Here is a 20435-nt window from a genome sequence, read left to right on the forward strand (position 1 = left end):
TATTGCCACCAAGAGTCATGTTGCGCCCCTCAAAACCCTAACAATCCCTCAATTGGAATTGAAAGGCTGTCTCTTGTTAGCACAACTTGTATCTGTCATTTTACCAACTCTATCAGAATACAACCTGCTGGAAATTCGTCTCTACACTGATTCCAAAACCGCCTTGGACTGGATCAATACACCTACTTACAAACTGCAGATTTTTGTTGCTAATCGTGTACAACAAATCACTCAATTAGTGAAACCCGAACTATTCAATCATGTGTCCTCGCTTAACAACTGTGCTGATATTGCTTCTCGTGGACTACTGCCAACCGAACTCGTTTCCTGCCATACTTGGTGGCATGCTTCTGCCGCATTTCAATGCCTCGCTGTTGATTTTCCTGTGTCTAATCACATTGTCAGTGAAACAATACCTGAGATGAAGTCAAACCCGCTGTATATTCTTGCAACCACCCAAGATGAACCACTAGCAAACCCGCTATACGCCGCTTGTGAACGTGTATCCAAATTTGGAAAATTATGCCGAATTTTTGTGTATATACTACACTTCATCAACAGAATCAAGATCGCCCGCCGTGACTATAGTAACAAATTAATTCAAAAATTTTGTGACTGTGAACCGCATCCTGCTACTATTGATGTTGTTGCCTCTGAAACGGAGATTGCTAGAAGGCTCATTATACAAGTCGTGCAAAAGGTCAAATTTCAGAAGGAAATAAATGAGTTAAACTCGGGAAAATGCCCCAAACATTTATTGACTCTGCAGCCTTATATTGATCATGAGAATTTGATCCGCCTATCTGGTCGTCTGGAGAATGCGCCTATTTCCAGTGAAACTAAAAATCTGTTATTGTTACCAAAAAATGAACATGTTTCTACTCTCATTATTAGACAACAGCATCTCATGAGCTGTCATGCTGGTCCCCGCACCACCCAATCCGCAGTATGCCAACAATATTGGATATTATCAGCTCGTAATCAGGTACGTCGTGTCATACACCAATGCATCATCTGCAACCGATTTCGCCGCTCAAATTTGCAACAACACATGGCCCCGCTACCAGCCGAACAGGTCACCATCAACAAACCATTCAATGTGACTGGCTTGGACTTTGCTGGACCTTTTATTTGCAAGACATCTCTGCTAAAACGTGCGCAAACTACAAAAGGATATTTGTGCATATTTGTGTGTTTTGCCACAAAAGCCACTCATCTTGAATTTCTGTCTTCTATGTCGGTCAACCACTTTATCGCCGCACTACAACGATTCATTGCCCGACGAGGTACGCCTCATACGCTATGCTCTGACAATGCCAAAACTTTTGTATCCGCCGCTAGAAAAATGCATGAATTGGCCAAGCTTTTGGAATCACTACCCTCTGATGTCACTTGTTTTCTGTCCAACCATGGCATAAATTGGAAATTCATCCCTCCTTACGCACCCCACCATGGAGGCCTGTGGGAAGCTGCCGTCAAATCCGCTAAAACACTGTTGTATCGCTGTATTGGAGACAAGGCTCTCACATATGAAGAATTTGACACAATATTCACCCGCATAGAAAGCATTTTGAACAGCCGACCAGTAACTGAACTGTCTTCACAGCCCGCAGAAGCCGCTTCTGTTCTAACACCTGGCAATTTCCTAGTAGGTGGACCCCTGACCGCACCACCACAACCGATAGAGACTAAAGAAATACTATCAACTCGCCGTTGGAGACATTGCAACCAAACGATGCAATTCTTCTGGAGCCAATGGTCAAAAGAATATCTATGCACACTAATGAACCGCACAAAATGGAAGGTTACTGAAAGAAACTTACAGATTGACGATTTGGTTGTAGTCAAATCAATCAACACCTCGCCGCTAAGCTGGCCGCTAGGCAGAATTGTAGTGCTGCACCCTGGCAAAGATGGACTTGTCAGAATAGCGACAATCAAATGCACCTCTGGTAATATTGTGAGAGACCTAAGTAAAATTCACTGCCTCATTTAGAACAATCTCTAACTATGTTATTGTAAATAGTTTGGTTTTACCCGCACAACCTGTGACTGTCTGCGTCGCTTCGTTATCGCCGCCTTGTGTTATCCACTCTGCCGCAACATCCTGATGACCGCACCGCTGTTTGCTGCTTTGCTCCACTTAGCTGTTTTGATGACCGCACCTCTGTTGACGCTTCGCTCCATCTCTATGACCGCAGCACAGTTCATGTCTACGCGCATTCCACAACTTGTGCTGTGCCGCCCCGCTTGTCTTCACATCACACTCCCGTGTTCACACCACATCGCTCTGGACTTCTCCGCTCACTGTATTCAAGACCGCAGACCCATCGCCATCTAGTTACTGCCACAATGTACAGTGTTTGTTGCTGCTTCACCCGATTTAAAAACTGTTCGTTTTTGGGGGGGAGTATGTATGGGCCAAGCCATTTGAATCGACCACACTCACCCACGGCCATCTAGCGTGCCACTGCCATCAGCCGCTCTAAGATCGCTTAGTTCTATATGTAGTTGGCACTGTTCTCCCTGTTTTCCCCCGCCTTTTTCGCTTACCAGCTCTCTTCCGATTTGTAACTGCTTGAGGAAGCTTGGTGCCCTGACGCTTCACGGTTGTTTCTCTTTTTAAAGAAGTCATAAATGTGTTACCGCTTTGCTTGTTTGAATTTAAACTACTACCGCGACTAGTTAGGGAAAGTTATTGTTAGAGTACTCCGCTAAATATCTAGATTTGGATCTTCTTTGTGTAATCTCTTTGCTGCGACATGGGCCCATGTATTCATCATCGCCAGTGCAAGTGAATCCTGATTATCTGAACGTGTTACCGCCTACCAGAACGAGGAGACCGCTCTTACAGTCCACTGTGAACCCGCCATACCCGATCAAGACGCCTTTAAAGGTAACAATTTTATTTTCTGAGCTACTAAATAACGTGTTTAGAAGTCCACCTCATTGGCTCTAACAGAGTGAGAGCAAATATCTATTTCAATATAACTTGATTAGGTACTTTGTTGTCTTTCTATTCTTCAATTTTTATTCTATTTTTGTTAATTTTGTTTAATAACTACTCAACTCTTTCAACTTGTACTCTTTTTCTTGTACTTGTACATAATATTATAAAATTACTTTTTAATTGAACTCACTACAGGCGCTCAAGTGTTACTTTTGCCAGTACAACCAAAATTTTATTATTACTTTGCTTAATATTACCACATAATCTTGTTAATTATATTATACTGTATACCTCTGAAATTATGTACTTTTGTCAACTTTATTACTTATGTCCGTAAAATTATTTGGCAAATAAAAAATGAAGTGGCAATCCCCTCATTAAGATTTTATATGTTAATACAAGAGTGGCTGTAAGAACTTTTACCTACTAACTAGGCCTACTTTCGTTCCATAATACCACTTCATATGTACCATGTATATGGATATTCTATTTTTAAAAGCTGTACTTCATTTCTATTCAATAAACAAAATATTAAAAGTGAAAAATTCACAGAAGGCACAGAGACAAGGAAATTCAAAACTCGTCACCAGTTGAGACCTGTGTACTCAGGGCTATCTAGCCGCCAGTTCTGGAACTATCAGCAGCTTTCTTCAAAATTGACTTATCAAATCTGGAAACACTAGTTATTTCTATAATTTCAATACTATTCAACAATTTTCTAATATTTTTATCAGAAAACTTGTCGATGAAATACAGGTTTCATCATTTGGAACAATTCAAATTTATATAAATATTGAGGTTTTGATGAAATTCGGGTTCATTTTCGAGTGATTTTGTAAACACTCGTTCGGGTTTGGTGTGTTTCAGAATGATAGTAGCTTCTATCTCATACTTCAAGTATATATAAGAACACATATAGAAGAAGACTTGAATTTATTGTTATCATCAATTTTATTTTCTTATTACTATTCGTCGTCTTTATTTGTTCTTAAATAATTTTAAAGCTATTCGACTTTTCTTCTGTATGTGTTCTTATATGTCTAAAAATATTTCATCATAGGCACTGCGGTGCCGACTCCAGAAGGCCTGGATGGGCTCTGGGCTTTTGGATGTCTAGCCCAAATCTGGGCACTTGGTTACTCAGTCTCAGAGCCCATCATAATATTAGGGCTGGAGCTCACCGTGAGTAAATTTAAGTTGTACGGAGCCTACCCAAAATTTTTTTCATCCAAAGTTTATCTAATCCGACACGTTTTTTACTTGGCTGATTTCATAACAAGTCTCTTACTTGAACTTTGAGCAAAAAAGGTCGAGAACCTCTACTATAAAGTATAAATCATACCAATACTTATAGTTAAACCGATATTGTAACAATATAACTTATAATGAGAGATTGTTGCCCTTGAAGTCGATCAATTCAATAATTACTCTTATGGTTAAAACCAATATTTTCACAATTTGAAAAAAAATTAATTATTTATTAAAAGTTAAATTCATATAGGCCTAGAAGTTTGTCAATAATAAGAGGCTAATTGGAACTCCTAATTCAATTGCGATTTCCATCTCTTTGACTGTACGACATGAATATCGGCTAGCGCACTTTTTTTTTTAATTATGCTAGTTGAGTCACTATACAGTGGGAAAAAATGTATTTTACTTTTGCAAATATGTAATCTATATAATAAGAGAGAGTAGGGTTGTGTTTGTTCATTTGTTTGCATCAAAACATGTCAACTTGTGGATTGCATACCAGAAAAACGGAAATGATTTAGATCTCCAAATTTTGCACATAGATTCTAAAAATATCAATCTCATGCACCTGGAAGCCCATATTTCGATTTTCCTTCTAGATTTTTCAGAATTAATGTTCAAATTTCATTAATGGTACATACCATTTCATAACAAAATAAAAAAATCAACCATAAAAAATTGTCGAAATTAAAAAAGAAACATCTCTTTCTGATGTCATGAACCACAAGGTTTGACATACCCCCAAACATCAGTTCCTTCTTTGAGAAGAGAAATAATTTTTTTCCAACTTTAAAAACTAAAAGCTGATCAGACAGTTTTGGCTGACAGACTAAAAACGCTGAGGAGAGGTAGAAGTGGGGCTAGCACAAGGCGAATAGAGAAAGGTTCTCTATTTAAAGGTTCTTTCTCTATTCGCCTTGGGGCTAGCATTCTAGTCTCCCCTCCAGCTAGCTAGTGGAAAAAGCTTTCCATTTTCCATCTGAATAATTTCACACACTTTTTGATCGCCTACCTCCTGAGACAGACCGAGCTGCCCCGTGGCTGGACATCCCCATGGCAACTTAGGATGGACATCAACTGTATAACGGTATCGTTCCACATTCAATTTATTTTTTCTATATTGTTTTGATTTTAGAAATTCCAAATTAATTATAAATGAATAATGTTTTTTGAACTGTCAAATAACTTGTTTAAATAAAAAACACAATAATCTGTCCAACACAATTCTGTCTAACGTTTTGAAAAATCATTGGCAACAAGTTAATGTTTAATTTTTTTTAAATTGATTAAATGCTCAAAATTTCATAACCCTCCTTAATTGTTCTGTATTAGAATAGTTGTAGCATAACTAATTTTATAAAACCAAAATATGTTAAAATTCACCTTTAAATCAAACAGAAATTTCTTCTTTTAAATAAAATAAATCTGACTCCTGAAAAAAAATGTTTTTCTTTCAAATTCCAAAAAACATCTAGTTGATAAAAAAAACCAACTGCTTTTGCTCTACCATCAAATGCTACGCAACAACAATTTACAGTGTTCCCGTCTGGGAACTGGTGGATCGCCCCCTTTTATTACTCTTACCAAACAGGTCACCAATCATTTATTACAAATGATGGATACCACTGTTCAATCAATTTAATGTTACAAATTGGTTCCCCGGCGGGGAATCGAACCCCGGTCTCCCGCGTGACATTAAATTCTTTTTGAATTTTTGAAAATTTGAAATTTTTTTTCAGAAAGTCCAGTTTCTGTCGCGTATTCAGTTTACACGGAAAAAGATATTAGAATACAGCCTGCCGAATCATATCCTATTCCCTTGCTATTGTCTAATTTTCCAACAGACAATGAATTTAGGATTTTCAATCCTCAGCATAAAACCTTGTGCAAAGATAGCGACGTTTGTTTCCAAGTAAGAACAATCGCGAAGCAAGATCATCAAATTGACGTTTTCAACACGCCAGGTAAAACTTTGATTTTTTCCAGTGGGCATTCACTCGGCACTCTCAGCGAGACAGCTTATACAGCGCAATTTTCGCCCATTGTTATTTGTTAAATGTTAATAATAATTATTCTTTTTATTCCATGAGAATAGCTGAAAAGTCCAAACACATCACAGCCTTTAATACACCTCTAGGACTTTTTAGTTTCGAATGTGCTCCTATGGGGTTGAATTTATCCCCAAACTCATTCATGAGAGGAATGACACACTTATTTTCAGACATATTGTACAAATCCGTTCTTATTTACATTGACGATATCTATATCATGTCTTCTACACTTGATGACCACAAGAAACATCTGGAAGAAGTTTTTAGAAGACTGAGAGCAGCAAATCTGAAATTAAACCCCGAAAAATCCAAAATTTGCTATAAATCGTTGAAAATTCTTGGGCACATGGTATCAGACCAGGGAATTTCGCCACTTCCGGAAAATGTAGAGGCTATAAAAAATATGCCCAAACCTACCAATGTAACTGAAGTTAAAAGATTTCTTGGAGCTACATCGTTTTATAGGAAATTCTTTCCCTGTCTCTCCAAAAGAGCATACCCTCTTACACAATTGACTCATAAAGACGCCAAATTTGAATGGCACGAGAGCCACCAAAAAGCGTTTGATGACTTGAAAAATTGTTTAATGACACAGCCAATGCTATCCCACTTATGTGATAACAAAGATACGTATGCTATTACGGATGCATGTTCCATAGGGATTGCTGCCTGCTTAGCACAGAAAGATACGGATGGTATAATAAAACCAGTAGCTTACGTATCTCACAGACTTACTAACAATGAACAAAACTGGCCGCCACTCAAAAACAGGATCCTTTCCTGAGTAAGATTTACAATGCTCAATTTGATCTAGATAAAGCAGATAAAATAATTGCGCAAAAATCACGCAACTATACCCTACGCGATGATATTCTCTTTTATAAAGAGCAAACTAAAACAGGGCTGCAATACCTCTTGGCAGTACCAGGTAGTGCTATTCAGAAAATACTAAAGCAATATCATGATGATATAAATTATGGTTCTCACCTTGGGATTGATAAGACCTTGTCGAAAATAAAATACAAGTACTACTGGCCATCCATGCGCCAAGATGTAATAGACTATGTTAATCTTGCCCAACTTGTCAAATCTCCAAAACGAGCAGAGAAAAGCCAGTAGGGCTACTCCCAATAGCAATCACGGATCAACCCCTAAGCACCGTCTGTATTGATGCGGTAGGGCCCTTATCGCTATCGGGTGGCAGATATAAATATATTTTTGTGGCACTAGACCGCACAACACGGTTTGCGTATTGCGAACCAACTACTGCGATAGACGCTAAACATACAGTAACTTTCATTTTGAATTTCGCCTCTTTGTATGGTCTACCCAGAACTATTCATACCGACAATGGTACAAATTTCAAAGCCGAACTTATCAAAGAGATGTGTTTATCACTTGGAGTTTCCCAAAAATTGGATCAAGTTACATGCCCACAACTCAGGGAGTAACAGAACGTTATAATGCCACGCTTGTTACAATGCTTAGGTGTTATTCGAACATTAAACAAAATAACTGGCATTCCAATATTCGTCACGTCTGTTTTGCTTATAATATTTCAAAGCAAAGTTCTCTGGGTTATTCTCCTTTCTAGCTACTCCACGGTTTCCATCCACTAAGCCCATTAGACATAGCCTTCCTGCCGAGTGCAATCAAGCAAGACAGGATGCATGTCCTCAATGAGCTAGTGGCAATCAGAAAAAGTTTGCCTGAAATTATGAGTAAGGTTCAGGAGAAACAGAAAGAAACCCATGACAAGAAATACAGAGACTTGAGTATCCAACCAGGAACAAATGTTCTAGTTGCCTACCCTCAAGCACAACCAGACTCCTGTAAAAAATTGAATCACCCTTACCGTGGACCTTTCAAAGTCACCAAAAGATTGTCTCCTCAGAACTTCGAAATAATTAACTCGAGGCTCGAGGCGTGGACAACCGTTCCACGAAATTGTACATATCAACAGGTTGAAGCCCTACTATGAGAGAGACAACTTTGATAGAAATGAAGATTAAAATGTTTAATAATTATGTGATATTCCGTTGTACATTTTATTGAAGAATAAAATTAGATCTAAATAATAATATATTGTAAATTTCGTCAACAGATTAAGAACTTTTCTACTAAGCAGTAACGGGGCGCCAACCTGCTGCAACAGATAAGCGACTACACTGCGCCTCCTTCCCAAACTGCAGATCGAGTAGGACTTGGATTACGAGACCAAGCCACTACAGAATCACGGATCGGCGACTACGTGAACGACAAGTCGCCAGAGAGCCGGCGATCGAGTAGCACTTGGACTACGAAACTAAGCGACTTCAAAAATCACACGGATCAGCGACTACGTGAACGACGACGAATCGCCTGAGCTGACGAACGAATAGGACTTGGACAGTGAAACCAAGCTACTCCAAACCCGAGAGACCCATGCGATCAGCGACTATGCGAACGACGAGCCGGTGAACGAGCGGTCAACGCAACAATCACACAAGTAAATTTAGTATAAGTATGTTTAAGTATTAATTTATTTCATTTTTATCTTTTTTTAGTTTTATCTTAGCCTAATATTGTAAGTTAATTTTATTAAGTTATATTTAATTGTTTTAAACATTGAATGGTATATTCATGATATTCATAGTATAGTATATTCATGATTATTTTGTATATCATAATATATATATATATATATATATATATATATATATATATATATATTGGTCTGGCCAGAGAATTGGAACTGTAGCGCCAAAATCCCAGACTGCAGTTCTGCCAATAGCAGGCTTGTGTTTGCGCCAGCGCAGACCGTCCAGCTGTTTTGGCCTTGTTGATGTTAAAGCCCAGTCTGTCTTGTCTCGTTCCCGTCTTGTTGCAAGACCAAATTTGTATTTTGTCATGTAATTTTGATCGGAAATTTCTTGTAAATAATTGTTTGAGTGTCGTGTGTGTGAATTATGAATATAACAGCGTAAATAGTGTTGAATTGAATTATTTTTGAATCAGATTTGAATTTATAAAGAATCCAGTTTGAGCTTTGCTCGAAACACAGTGCATAGCCTGCAAGTTGAACGCAAAAAGACAGCCCGGAAACCAGAACCTGTCTTATTCCCAGATTTCATCCCACCCTGAACCTGATCAAAACACCTAATAAAGGCTTCGAAGGGCAAGTAATCAAGATTGGATTAAATCTGGTGAGTTTTTGCTCTTTTTTATTGTTCATTAATGCAGAGTTTAACTGTACAAATAACCTGGCTCAAATTGAAAATTAAATTTTGCCCCTTGTTTGTATTGATTATTCAAATAGTAAATTACAGTCCTCTGGTAGCTCTAGCCTGAGCTTTGTTCAGAACATATATATATATATAATATATATATTATATATATATATATATTATATATATATATATATATATGCATATGCATACATAGGCCAAAATTAGAAGAAAAACATAATTTTACACTTAATATTTCAAATACCAATAGAATTTAGAATGTTCTGGAGCCACTGACACGCATCTTCTCCAGCATCATGGAGGGCCGACAGCCCTCCATGATAGGAGTGTTGTGGACACTCAGATATTAGGTGGTTCATTGATTGGATTTGTCCACATTGGCACAGAGGATCAGATGAGTATCCCCATGCTGTCATCAGCTCAGCACACCTTCCCACCTGCGTCCTGAACCGGTTAAGGCCACACCACTCTCTACGTCTCAGCTGGGTGCCAGAAACAATGTCATTAGGGTCATCCACAAGGCCTTTGTTTCTGACCTCTCTCTGCAACCATCTCAGTCTCCATAACTCCCTTGCACTTCTAAAATTTCCTCCTGCTCGTCAAGTCTCAAGTATCTTCTTGACTTGAGGCGCCTTGGTGGAGGGTTAGCCAAATCTCTAGAGACTGGGAGATCCTCATGAATGTGCTGCAACTGGGAAATTAGGTAACTTGTTCTTCTTCTCCAACCTTCTGAAATCTGGAGGCATGATGTTACTAAGCACAGGCAACCACTCAGTCTCTGTTGGTCTCAATGTCCCACTAATATTCCTCATAGTTTCATTGAAAACTGTATCAATTTTCTCAACATGTCTGCTGCGAGCCCAGACATAAGAGCAGTACTCTCCTGTACTGTACAGAAGTGCAAGACTTGATGTTCGAAGGGCATTCCCAGGTTGTTCCCGCAAGTTTGCTGATGATATTTAGCCTTGTCTTCAGTTTATCTCTCAACCCCTGCAGATGTTGTCGATATGTGATGGATCTATCAAGTCTGACTCCTAGGTAACGGGGAGCTTCCTGATGAGATATTATATAAATATTCTTCTTATTATTATTATATTATATAAATATTCTTTTGCCACATAACCTGAGATCAATTGTCTTTTTTGCATGCTGGTTACTGAGATGGAATATTGTTGAGACAGTTTTGGACGGGTTTGGCTTCAAGAACCACTGCTGGAAGTATTCTGCCATTAACTCTAAGTCCTCATTCAACACAATTTGGAGCTGATCAAAATTTCGACCTTGAGTAACAAGCCCAATGTCATCGGCATAAATAAACTTGCGTGATTGAGTAACAGGCAGGTCTGCAGTGTAAACATTGAACAAAATTGGTGAAAGAACCGATCCTTGAGGTAAACCATTTTGTAATCTTCTTATAGTGCTGAGTTTACCATAAAGAGACACTCTGCATGTACGGTCTCTCAAAATAGCTCCAAAGAGATTGACGGTTGCCTTGCATTTCAGGATCCTTGCTAACTTCAGAAGAAGACCAGATCTCCACACTGTGTCATATGCTGCACTAAGGTCCAGAAGTACGGCTCCTGATTTGAGGTTTTTCTCAAACCCATGCTCAATGTAAGTTGTGAGCCCCATACTTGTTCCTCACAACTCCTACCCTCCTGAAACCAGCCTGCTCCTCTGGCAAACACTCATCCATTCTGCTCCCGACTCTTGTCAGCAGGACTCGTTCAAAAAGTTTGTACACAACTGACAACAGGGCTATTGGTCTATAGCTTTTTGGGTCTTTTTGATCTTTTCCCGGCTTCAATACTGCTATGACCTTTGTTTGTTTCCAGGATTTGGGGAGCTCAGCTCTAGCCATTACTTCAGAAAAATACTTTGAGAGCCACATTATAGCTTTTGGTCCCAAATTCTTGATAAACTCAGGCAGAACTGAGTTAATATCATAATTATTATTATTTATGCAAGTAATAATGAGTGAATAATCATTAATATATGAATGTATTGATGAGTGATAGTGAATTTCACTATTGGAATTAGCTAGCGTATGTTACATTAGAATCTTTCCAGGAAGAAATTAATTTTAGAAACCCAACAAATAGGACAAATTTTAAATTAGAAAAAAAAATATTATGGCTGTATATATGTTTCAAATTACAGTGGCGAATCTTCAATAACAATAATACATTAATTAAATTGAATTAAAAATAAATAGTAATTCTAGATGCAGAACAAATAATCAATATAAACTTATCATAAACAGCTTATTATCAACTTTGAGAAGCCAGACCCTATCGCTCAGTCATGTTTCCTCATAGCCTTTCCCTAATGTCTTTGATAATATTGTTCATGGAAACGGCAGCTGTCAAGGTGTTTTCAGGAGTTATTCTCCAACCAATCCCTCATGTACACGTTTATCAAGCTACTGTGCCACTCAGCTACAAAATTAACTTTCCAACGGCGCAGATGACTCTACTTCAAGCGGATAAAGTCTTTCTACCGAAATGTTTATACGCTGATTGCTCTATCGCAAATATTATAGAGCAATTATATATAATTCAACAAATGACATCATCAAACATGAGCACCTGGACTACACTCTCTACACCAATAAACCACAGACATTATCAACTACACAATCTAATCGTTCTACAAGGTCCATTGATGCAATAGGAAACTTCTTGCACTTTTGCTGCGGTACCGCAACAGACGGGGAGCTTCATGGACTTGAATTCAACGAACAGCACCTGACAGACCACCTCAACGCATTCAAAAGTATTGTGAAAGAGGACCACCAAGATTTAATCAAAGTGACGGCGGAATTGAACTCCTTCACTAAAGACATCTCCAACCAGTTCCACACAGCATATCTTCAACTCCAAAACAAAATGAGTTCCAAATTAGAAGCAGATGAATCACTCTGCAATCTAATAATCGGCTGCCCTTTCCACTTCTACTCCGAATTATATATCCTGACTCGAAGAAATTTCATCACATCAATTAAAGAGAGGTGTCAACAGAAATTACTCCCTTCAAACGTCATCAAACCTGAATTGTTGAAGAAAGACCTCTTACAATTACAAAGGAATATGGATTCAACAAATCAACGTATAGCAGTTAACATAGAAGATTATCATCAGTTCTACCACCTACCAATAACGACATGTAAAATAACAGAGGAGGATGTGACAATCACACTGAAAGTTCCATTCATCACAAAAACATCTAACTTCACATTATTTAAATACATTCCAACCCCGCTATTCTGGAAAAATCAATCATGTTGGCTACCCAGAGATGAAATGATAATAGCGAAAAGCGAAGACACAATTCAAGTTCTAACTGGGAAGCAATTGGAGCTTTGTCCAGTACAAACAACAACGCTCTGCTATCTACCTAGACAACAACATTCGGGAAAATTATCATCAAAGTGTACAGAACATTTAGTAGCGTCATCAACTCTTCAGCAGCTACAACAGTTTTGTGTGTTCTCCTGCACAAGCAGCACAGATGTGAGATTACAGAAGTATCGCCGCCGGAGTTCTATGTAACAAACAACCAGCCAGGAACCACAATCAAATGTGAAGAAGGGGAAGATCACATATTATCTACAAATCTTCCAGGAACTCTACATTATATCCATCCCGTGCAGCTGTGAGCTACAGTACAAAAATAAGACATTAATTAGAACAACCTTTCCTTGTGACTCCCGTGCACCAATCATTCCAAAATCCAACATTTTTTACCTCTTCACTGGCTAAATATTAAATCACTAAAAATAGATTCCTTCCAGTCCCATAACAATCCGCATTTTGATAATTTCTCAGATATTTTAAAAGATGACTGGAATGTTACTGTACCAATTCTGTTTATTCATAATAATATATAGCTCCAGATTTATTCGAAAAAGTAACACTACCAAACAGTTGGCATGCTATTTTTAATTCCACTTCCATGGCATTCTATTTTATTTATGCTTGCTTAGGAATAATCACTTTGGCATTATTATACTTGTTACTGAAGATTCACATGCTACTGATTATCCAAAAATCTCAACAGAAGCCCGCCATTCAAATGGTGGAGTTGAAGGATTGAAATTATGTATAGTTTTCACAATCAACACCACAAGATTGATTAATTAAAATAAAATCGCTTTTTTCATTTTAATAAAAATTGGAAGGATTTTTGTCTCATTTTATTTGATTGATTTATTACATAATTATTCGTACTAGGCTATAAATGTGTACTTATATCTATATTAGACTATTCTTGTTTTTTTATGTACACACAATACATTGCCATGTTTATTTATACGTATTTCTCTACAAAGAGGATTCCTTTCAATCAAGAATAAATATTTTTTAGGAACATTTATTATATAATTATGTAATGAAGTTTAATTTAAAGTTGTATTATCGAATATTATTCTATACATAATTGATCAAATATCATTTACTGACACATATTTTTCATTTTTTATCATAAAATGTATTTACTCAATAATTATCTGATAGGAAGATTGTAATTAAGGATAAATATTTCGTGTAAAATATGATTGAATTTCCATTATTAATATAGTTGAATTATTATCAATCGATATTATTGATTACTATATTATAATTAAAAAAGTATTATTATTGAATTATAATAATTAATGAAACTTATTAGTATATTATCAACACTGCATTAATCATGAATTCTAATTGAATTTATTAGTACCTATAGAATCATTTTTCAATTTATTATTGTAAATAACCAAAGATTAGATATGTAATCTTTTCGACTACCAAGATGAATATGGAAATTAAATTCTCTTTATCATGTAGTCAATTGTTATTACAAGAACTATTACTACATAGGTTATGGGAAATGTATAATAAGTTTACTCAATTGGTATCAATGTTATATATTTTAGGAAGTTCTACTCTGAATATTTAATAATTATCTTTTATTACTGAAAATGTCGATTGTTGCATACAACGTCATTTATTAAAAATAAGTGACTTTATGTTACAGTTTTAATAAGGGTAAATGGATAAAATGATTTCATAGGGGAATTGAGTAGATAGACCTATTAGGGGAACTTAAAGAAAGGTTAGAGTTTTGGGATTACTAGACAAATTTTCTTGGATTAATAGGAGATTAAAAAAGTTCTGGATACTTAAAAATATTATTGTATGATTCTTGACTATGTGTCACTTATCAGAGCTATTAGACTTAGGGATCATGGAAATTTGTTTTTAATCATTTAATATATTATAAAATGAATTACACTGTATAAGGTTAACATAATTATGTGTTTAAGGATATTTCTACTATATATACTGTATATTATAGGAAATAATTTTAAACCATACTTGATAATTATTGTCTTTGTCACAGTTCCTGAAGGAAACCTCAAAGAGTTTGATAATTATTTTTTAAAGTAAAAACATTTTGTAGCAAGCCCATTGAGTTAAGAATGGACAGCCAGGGTCTGCTGTCACAGTGGAGGAGGGGGAGATGTCATGAACCACAAGGTTTGACATACCCCCAAACATCAGTTCCTTCTTTAAGAAGAGAAATAATTTTTTTCCAACTTTAAAAACTAAAAGCTGATCAGACAGTTTTGGCTGACAGAGTAAAAACGCTAAGGAGAGGTAGAAGTGGGGCTAGCATTCTAGTCTCCCCTCCAGCCAGCTAGTGGAAAAAGCTTTCCACTTTTCATCTGAATAATTTCACACACTTTTTGATCGCCTACCTCCTGAGACAGACCGAGCTGCCCCGTGGCTGGACATCCCCATGGCAACTTAGGATGGACATCAACTGTATAACGGTATCGTTCCACATTCAATTTATTTTTTCTATATTGTTTTGATTTTAGAAATTCCAAATTAATTGTAAATGAATAATGTTTTTTGAACTGTCAAATAACTTGTTTAAATAAAAAACACAATAATCTTTCCAACACAATTCTGCCTAACGTTTTGAAAAATCATTGGCAACAAGTTAATTTTCAATTTTTTTTAAATTGATTAAATGCTCAAAATTTCATAACCCTCCTTAATTGTTCTGTATTAGAATAGTTGTAGCATAACTAATTTTATAAAACCAAAATATGTTAAAATTCACCTTTAAATCAAACAGATATTTCTTATTTTAAATAAAATAAATCTGACTCCTGAAAAAAAATGTTTTTCTTTCAAATTCCAAAGAACATCTAGTTGATAATATAAAAAAACCAACTGCTTTTGTTCCACCATCAAATGCTACGCGGCAACAATTTACAGTGTTCCCTTCTGGGAACTTGTGGATCACCCCCTTTTATTACTCTTAAAAACAGGTCACCAATCATTTATTACAAATGATGGATACCACGTACTGTTCAATAAATTTAATGTTACACTATTATTGCTTTCTACCTGATACCACTTAACCTCAATAATATTGTTTTGATATTTGATAAATATTTATAATAATAATGATAATATTTTTATTATAGATATAATAATAGTATTGTTTTGATAATTAATAAATATTTTCATTTCCACAAACTCTGTATAATAATGTGGTGAATGTGAAGTGAAACAGCTACATCAAAGAAATTATCTCAAAAACTATGTTTAGGAAAACATAGTTTTGAAACTTCGTTTTCCTGATGCAATGTTTAGGCCTACGTGTGGGATGGATTATTAATTTTTCAGCTAGAACAGTTTTTTGAGACAAAGCGCTAAATAAACGTCTACAGTTTCATCAATGCTGTATCGGCAATATAAAAACGCATGCAGTTAATATGTCTTTGAATAGAGGTGTTGTTATTTACATAAGGAAATTATTCTTTTCCATTTTTATTTAATTAAAATTTCAAAATTATTCGAGCCCTGATAGAATGACTGACTCACTGTACAGTCAGACGAAAATTTTAGCCTAATATTAGAATGAGGGGTATTTTGGCAAGCCGAGCAAAAAATAAGGTCATATGCACCTTTTCGTTATATCTTCAAATGAAAAATGAGTTTTGTGGGTTGTCAAAACTCCCTCTGAAAGGGAAACTATTCAACTTATTGTATCTTTTAGTAAAATAACAATGATCATTCAATTATTTGTCATGTTTCCAGTTGTTGTATGGAAACAGCAGAACATTTCTCTTAAAAGGGAGATTAGAAGATTGGGGAACCTTTTCGATAGTAAGTAAGCAGGAGAACATTTCTCTTAAAAGGGAAATTAGAAGATAGGTATTAGATTGGGGATCCTTTTCGAATGATAAAAACAGGTTTTCCGTCGCACCCAAATTTTTTCCGCCATTTTGAATCCAACTTCTTTTTTTTAATTGAAAGGTGGTCATATGATACATGATTCCGATTCAGGATTTCCAGAGAAAAGGTATTGTGAAAACCGCACATCGATATCTAAAACCTTTCAAAATTTATTCTCATTAATTTCCTTTATTATAGTGTAGAAGATGATAGATAGATGGATATATCATCCATATATCTATCATATTCTATGGTGTAATAAAGGAAAGAACTTGCTTAAACACGTATACACGTGTAAAGGATAGGAAAATTGTGTTTGACGCATCATCACGTCTGAAACTCCTGGACTGATTTACTTGAAATGCTGCATATAAATTCTTAATCAACCGAGGATTCTCATAGACCTATTTTCAATTCTTCTAGATTTCATTACGTCAAGTTTTCAGTTTGTCAAGTTATAAAATAGACCCTTGCGAAGCACGGGTTTACCTGCTAGTTGTATAATATACAATCATTTCAATCTAAAAGTTGAGTATTTCCAGGAGCAATGAAATTGATTATTGGTAGAGGCAATTTTGTGACTTTGGATTTCATGACCTGATCTCAAGCTGGCTAACCTGACATTTCTCAACACCTGCCTTGCATTTTATCCTATAAGCTATGATCTAAAATATTTGTGAGATAATAACTTAAATGTACTAATGTCCTAGGGAAATAATACTAATACAATTGTTCAGTATGATTGATTTATTCCAATTGAAAAATATACTTTACAACTAACAATGAGCTATTGCTTCACATATTATCACAGCAGCATTGAATAGATAACTAATGTTCAAAATACAGTGCGTCATATTTTGCACTTTTGTTGACTGCATTAGTATTCTCTTTCATTGTTATTGGCTGCGGATTCTCACTGCTGAAGTTTGACATATTTATTAATTTTTCGAACTGATTCAAGAGTCAGCGGTATTGAATAGATAACTAATGTTCAAAATACGGTACAATATATAATTTAACATAAGACATCTATTGAAATATCTATTGTATTGAGGAATACTATACGGTAAATTTAAACTTTATATACTAATTAATACAAAACTACCAATACATTTGAACATCAAAATAATACGCTAAATCATGACAACATATACACATTTTTAGTTTGTGTTAGTAGCAAACGAAGCAATTATAAAATAACAAACAGGATTTCATATTATTTGAAACACCCAATCAAATTTTTACTTCACATAGAATACATTTTCAATATGGGAATTAAAAATTGAATGTCAATGGAATCATTGAATTTGAGTCAATATATTTTATTAAAATTTTAGATGGAAACTAGAAACCAAAGGATAAAAACACTAATTTCACGGATTTCTTCCAAGTTTTTGTGAAACTGCACAGACTTCTCAAAGATTGAGTTTTATTCGAATTTTAGGGGGGAACTAGGAAGTCCCAAAGGTTGAAAACACTAATTTCACGGATTTCTACCAAGTTTTTGTGAAACTATACAGATTTCTAAAAGAAAACGTATGAAAAACTCAATCTTCAATAAGTCTGAACAGTTTCACAAGAACTTGGAAAATATCCGTTAGTTTAGTGTTTTCAAAGATGATAATGATTGCTCAACTACCTCATAGCTGTACTAAGCTTAGCTCAACTGTTTGGTATAAGTTACACAGAGAATTTCAATATTTTTTCAGAGTGCAATTGATATGAACATTTAAAATGAGAAAACTGCAGTATCCACCCTGTTCCGGTCGAGAAACGCCTTAATCAAATTAACTATCAATTATTTGACGAGGATGATACTCCCCTTATGCAATCAATGCAAATATTAGTAATACCAAAAAATTCTCAATCGATCGCATTTATTTAGAGAATCGAACTATAAAATGTATAGTACTACCACAATTTAATTTATAGTAACTTGAATACTTTCATTTTTCAAAAAATTGAATTTGAAGTTTGTGAAAATATTTTTTATGAATACGAACTATTCATTATTACGTTCTAAATAATCATATGAGACTAGATATTCAATACCACCTTATATATTTATAATCTTAGTGAAACTCAGTAAATCTCAGTGAAACTGATCAGACAAATTTGTATGTTGAAGAGAGAAGAGAATTGCAAAGTGATTGTATTCCCAAATGGATCATCAGTTTATAATGGTACAGGAAATGATTCTTGGATAATTGTTGATAATGATGAAGAAGAACTACAAACTTTTCTAAACTTAAATCCTTTTTTCAAAAAATTAAATTTGAAGTTTGTGAAAATATATTTTTATGAATACCAACTATTCATTATTACGTTCTAAATAATCATATGAGACTAGATCAATCGTATTGCTCTATATTTCTAAATTAAATTTTGTAATGAATACTGTTAAGAACTTTTCTACTTGAACAAAAACGATTAAACATTATATTTTGAGATCTATTAAATATCCTATTCATTTTTTTCAAATATAAACAATCTTAAATTTAATTAATTCTATTCCGTTGAAACAGATTGATTGATACCAAATTCACCAGACGAAGAAGCTCTCGGTGCGCAGATATGTCACTCGTCGGGTTTCTTATAATTCAGCTCATTTCTTATCAATCCACACCTTTTTCACAAGCCACGATTTACCACACGGACAGCGACTTCTATGGATGGAAAAAATAAAAAATGAAAATGTCAATAGAATTTAAAAAATAAATCAATTAGAAATGATAGTGAGATCATGAAATAAAAATTAAAAATAAGGAAAAAAGAGTACTTATGATGATTGCCTTATAAGAGAATAAGAGTTATGGGATTGTACAATATTAGAAATAATAAATAGTGTCAGATTTTTCAGGTCGCAATTGGATCAATTTCAGGGCCTCTGACATGACCTAACTGCTTTTCAGGCAGCCGGGACCGACTGCTTAACGTGTCCATCCAAAACACGGTAGTGGCCCGACATAAATCAATGTAAAACGTAAGAAGTCCAAATGTATAGTCTATCTAATGAAACACTTGGAGGTGCTATCTGCTCTTATTGGCTATTTAGCTAATCTGTTAAAATACAGGTCCTGAGTTGGCTTTTTGCCTAATTATTGTAATTGATTGACTATCATTCTATTAATTCAGAATAAGTAAGTTTTCGAGTGGAGTTTTAATTAATAGTAATTTGCTTTGAAGTTACTTGAGCTACATCCCCTGCAAGTGTTCCTGTTAGGTTGGAAACATAGTGGAACGGTGAAGGTAGAGTTTATCAGAAAAGGTAGATGAGAGTGTTCAAGTAATGTATGTGTATCTAAATGTCTCATCTTCCTCCCACTTTCTACTCCACAGTCGCCACTCCACTATGTTCGGACACATTTGAATACATGCATTATTTCCAACTCTCCCAGCTACCTTCTCTGATACACTGCACTTTGTTTTGACCCTCATGAATTCTTTGGTTTAATGAGGTAATATGAAACAATCAATGCATCTTCAAAGTTATTTATTTATTCATTTATTTATCATTTTCAATCAACTTAAGGACAAAGAAACAGACTACAGTCCAAAACTTCTTTTCATCCCAATTTCATCAAATTAAATTGTCCAAATAAAGGTTATGTGCGACTTTCCAGAAATGAAAAAAATCTTTATTATCTTTGCATCTTTAAAGTTATGAATAAGATAAGATTGTTATCTATGATAGAGATGATGCAGGTGAGATAGAAGAGGA

At 35.3% G+C, this 20435-nt stretch overlaps 1 protein-coding gene across 2 annotated transcripts; it reads left to right on the forward strand.

Annotated features, from left to right (window-relative positions):
* Positions 1–877: 877 nt before the first annotated feature.
* LOC120354796 lies at positions 878–19487 on the forward strand. 2 transcript variants are annotated; one of them, XM_039442507.1, is made up of 3 exons: positions 878–2896; positions 8357–8740; positions 19240–19370. In XM_039442507.1, the coding sequence occupies exon 1, from the start codon at positions 908–910 to the stop codon at positions 1994–1996; it is 1089 nt and encodes a 362-aa protein (XP_039298441.1). In that variant the 5' UTR covers positions 878–907; the 3' UTR covers positions 1997–2896; positions 8357–8740; positions 19240–19370. The 2 variants fall into 2 exon arrangements, 1 of the variants encoding a protein (XP_039298441.1); XR_005573188.1 differs by lacking the exons at positions 878–2896; positions 8357–8740 and adding an exon at positions 14249–15294 and having other exon boundaries at positions 19240–19487.
* Positions 19488–20435: the final 948 nt, after the last annotated feature.

This window comes from Nilaparvata lugens, chromosome X, assembly GCF_014356525.2.
Source record: "Nilaparvata lugens isolate BPH chromosome X, ASM1435652v1, whole genome shotgun sequence".
NCBI classification, from domain to species: domain Eukaryota; kingdom Metazoa; phylum Arthropoda; class Insecta; order Hemiptera; family Delphacidae; genus Nilaparvata; species Nilaparvata lugens.

Excerpts from the sequence above, each read along its gene's own strand:
- LOC120354796 (XM_039442507.1), top strand. The coding sequence starts at position 908 with ATGAGCTGTCATGCTGGTCCCCGCACCACCCAATCCGCAGTATGCCAA.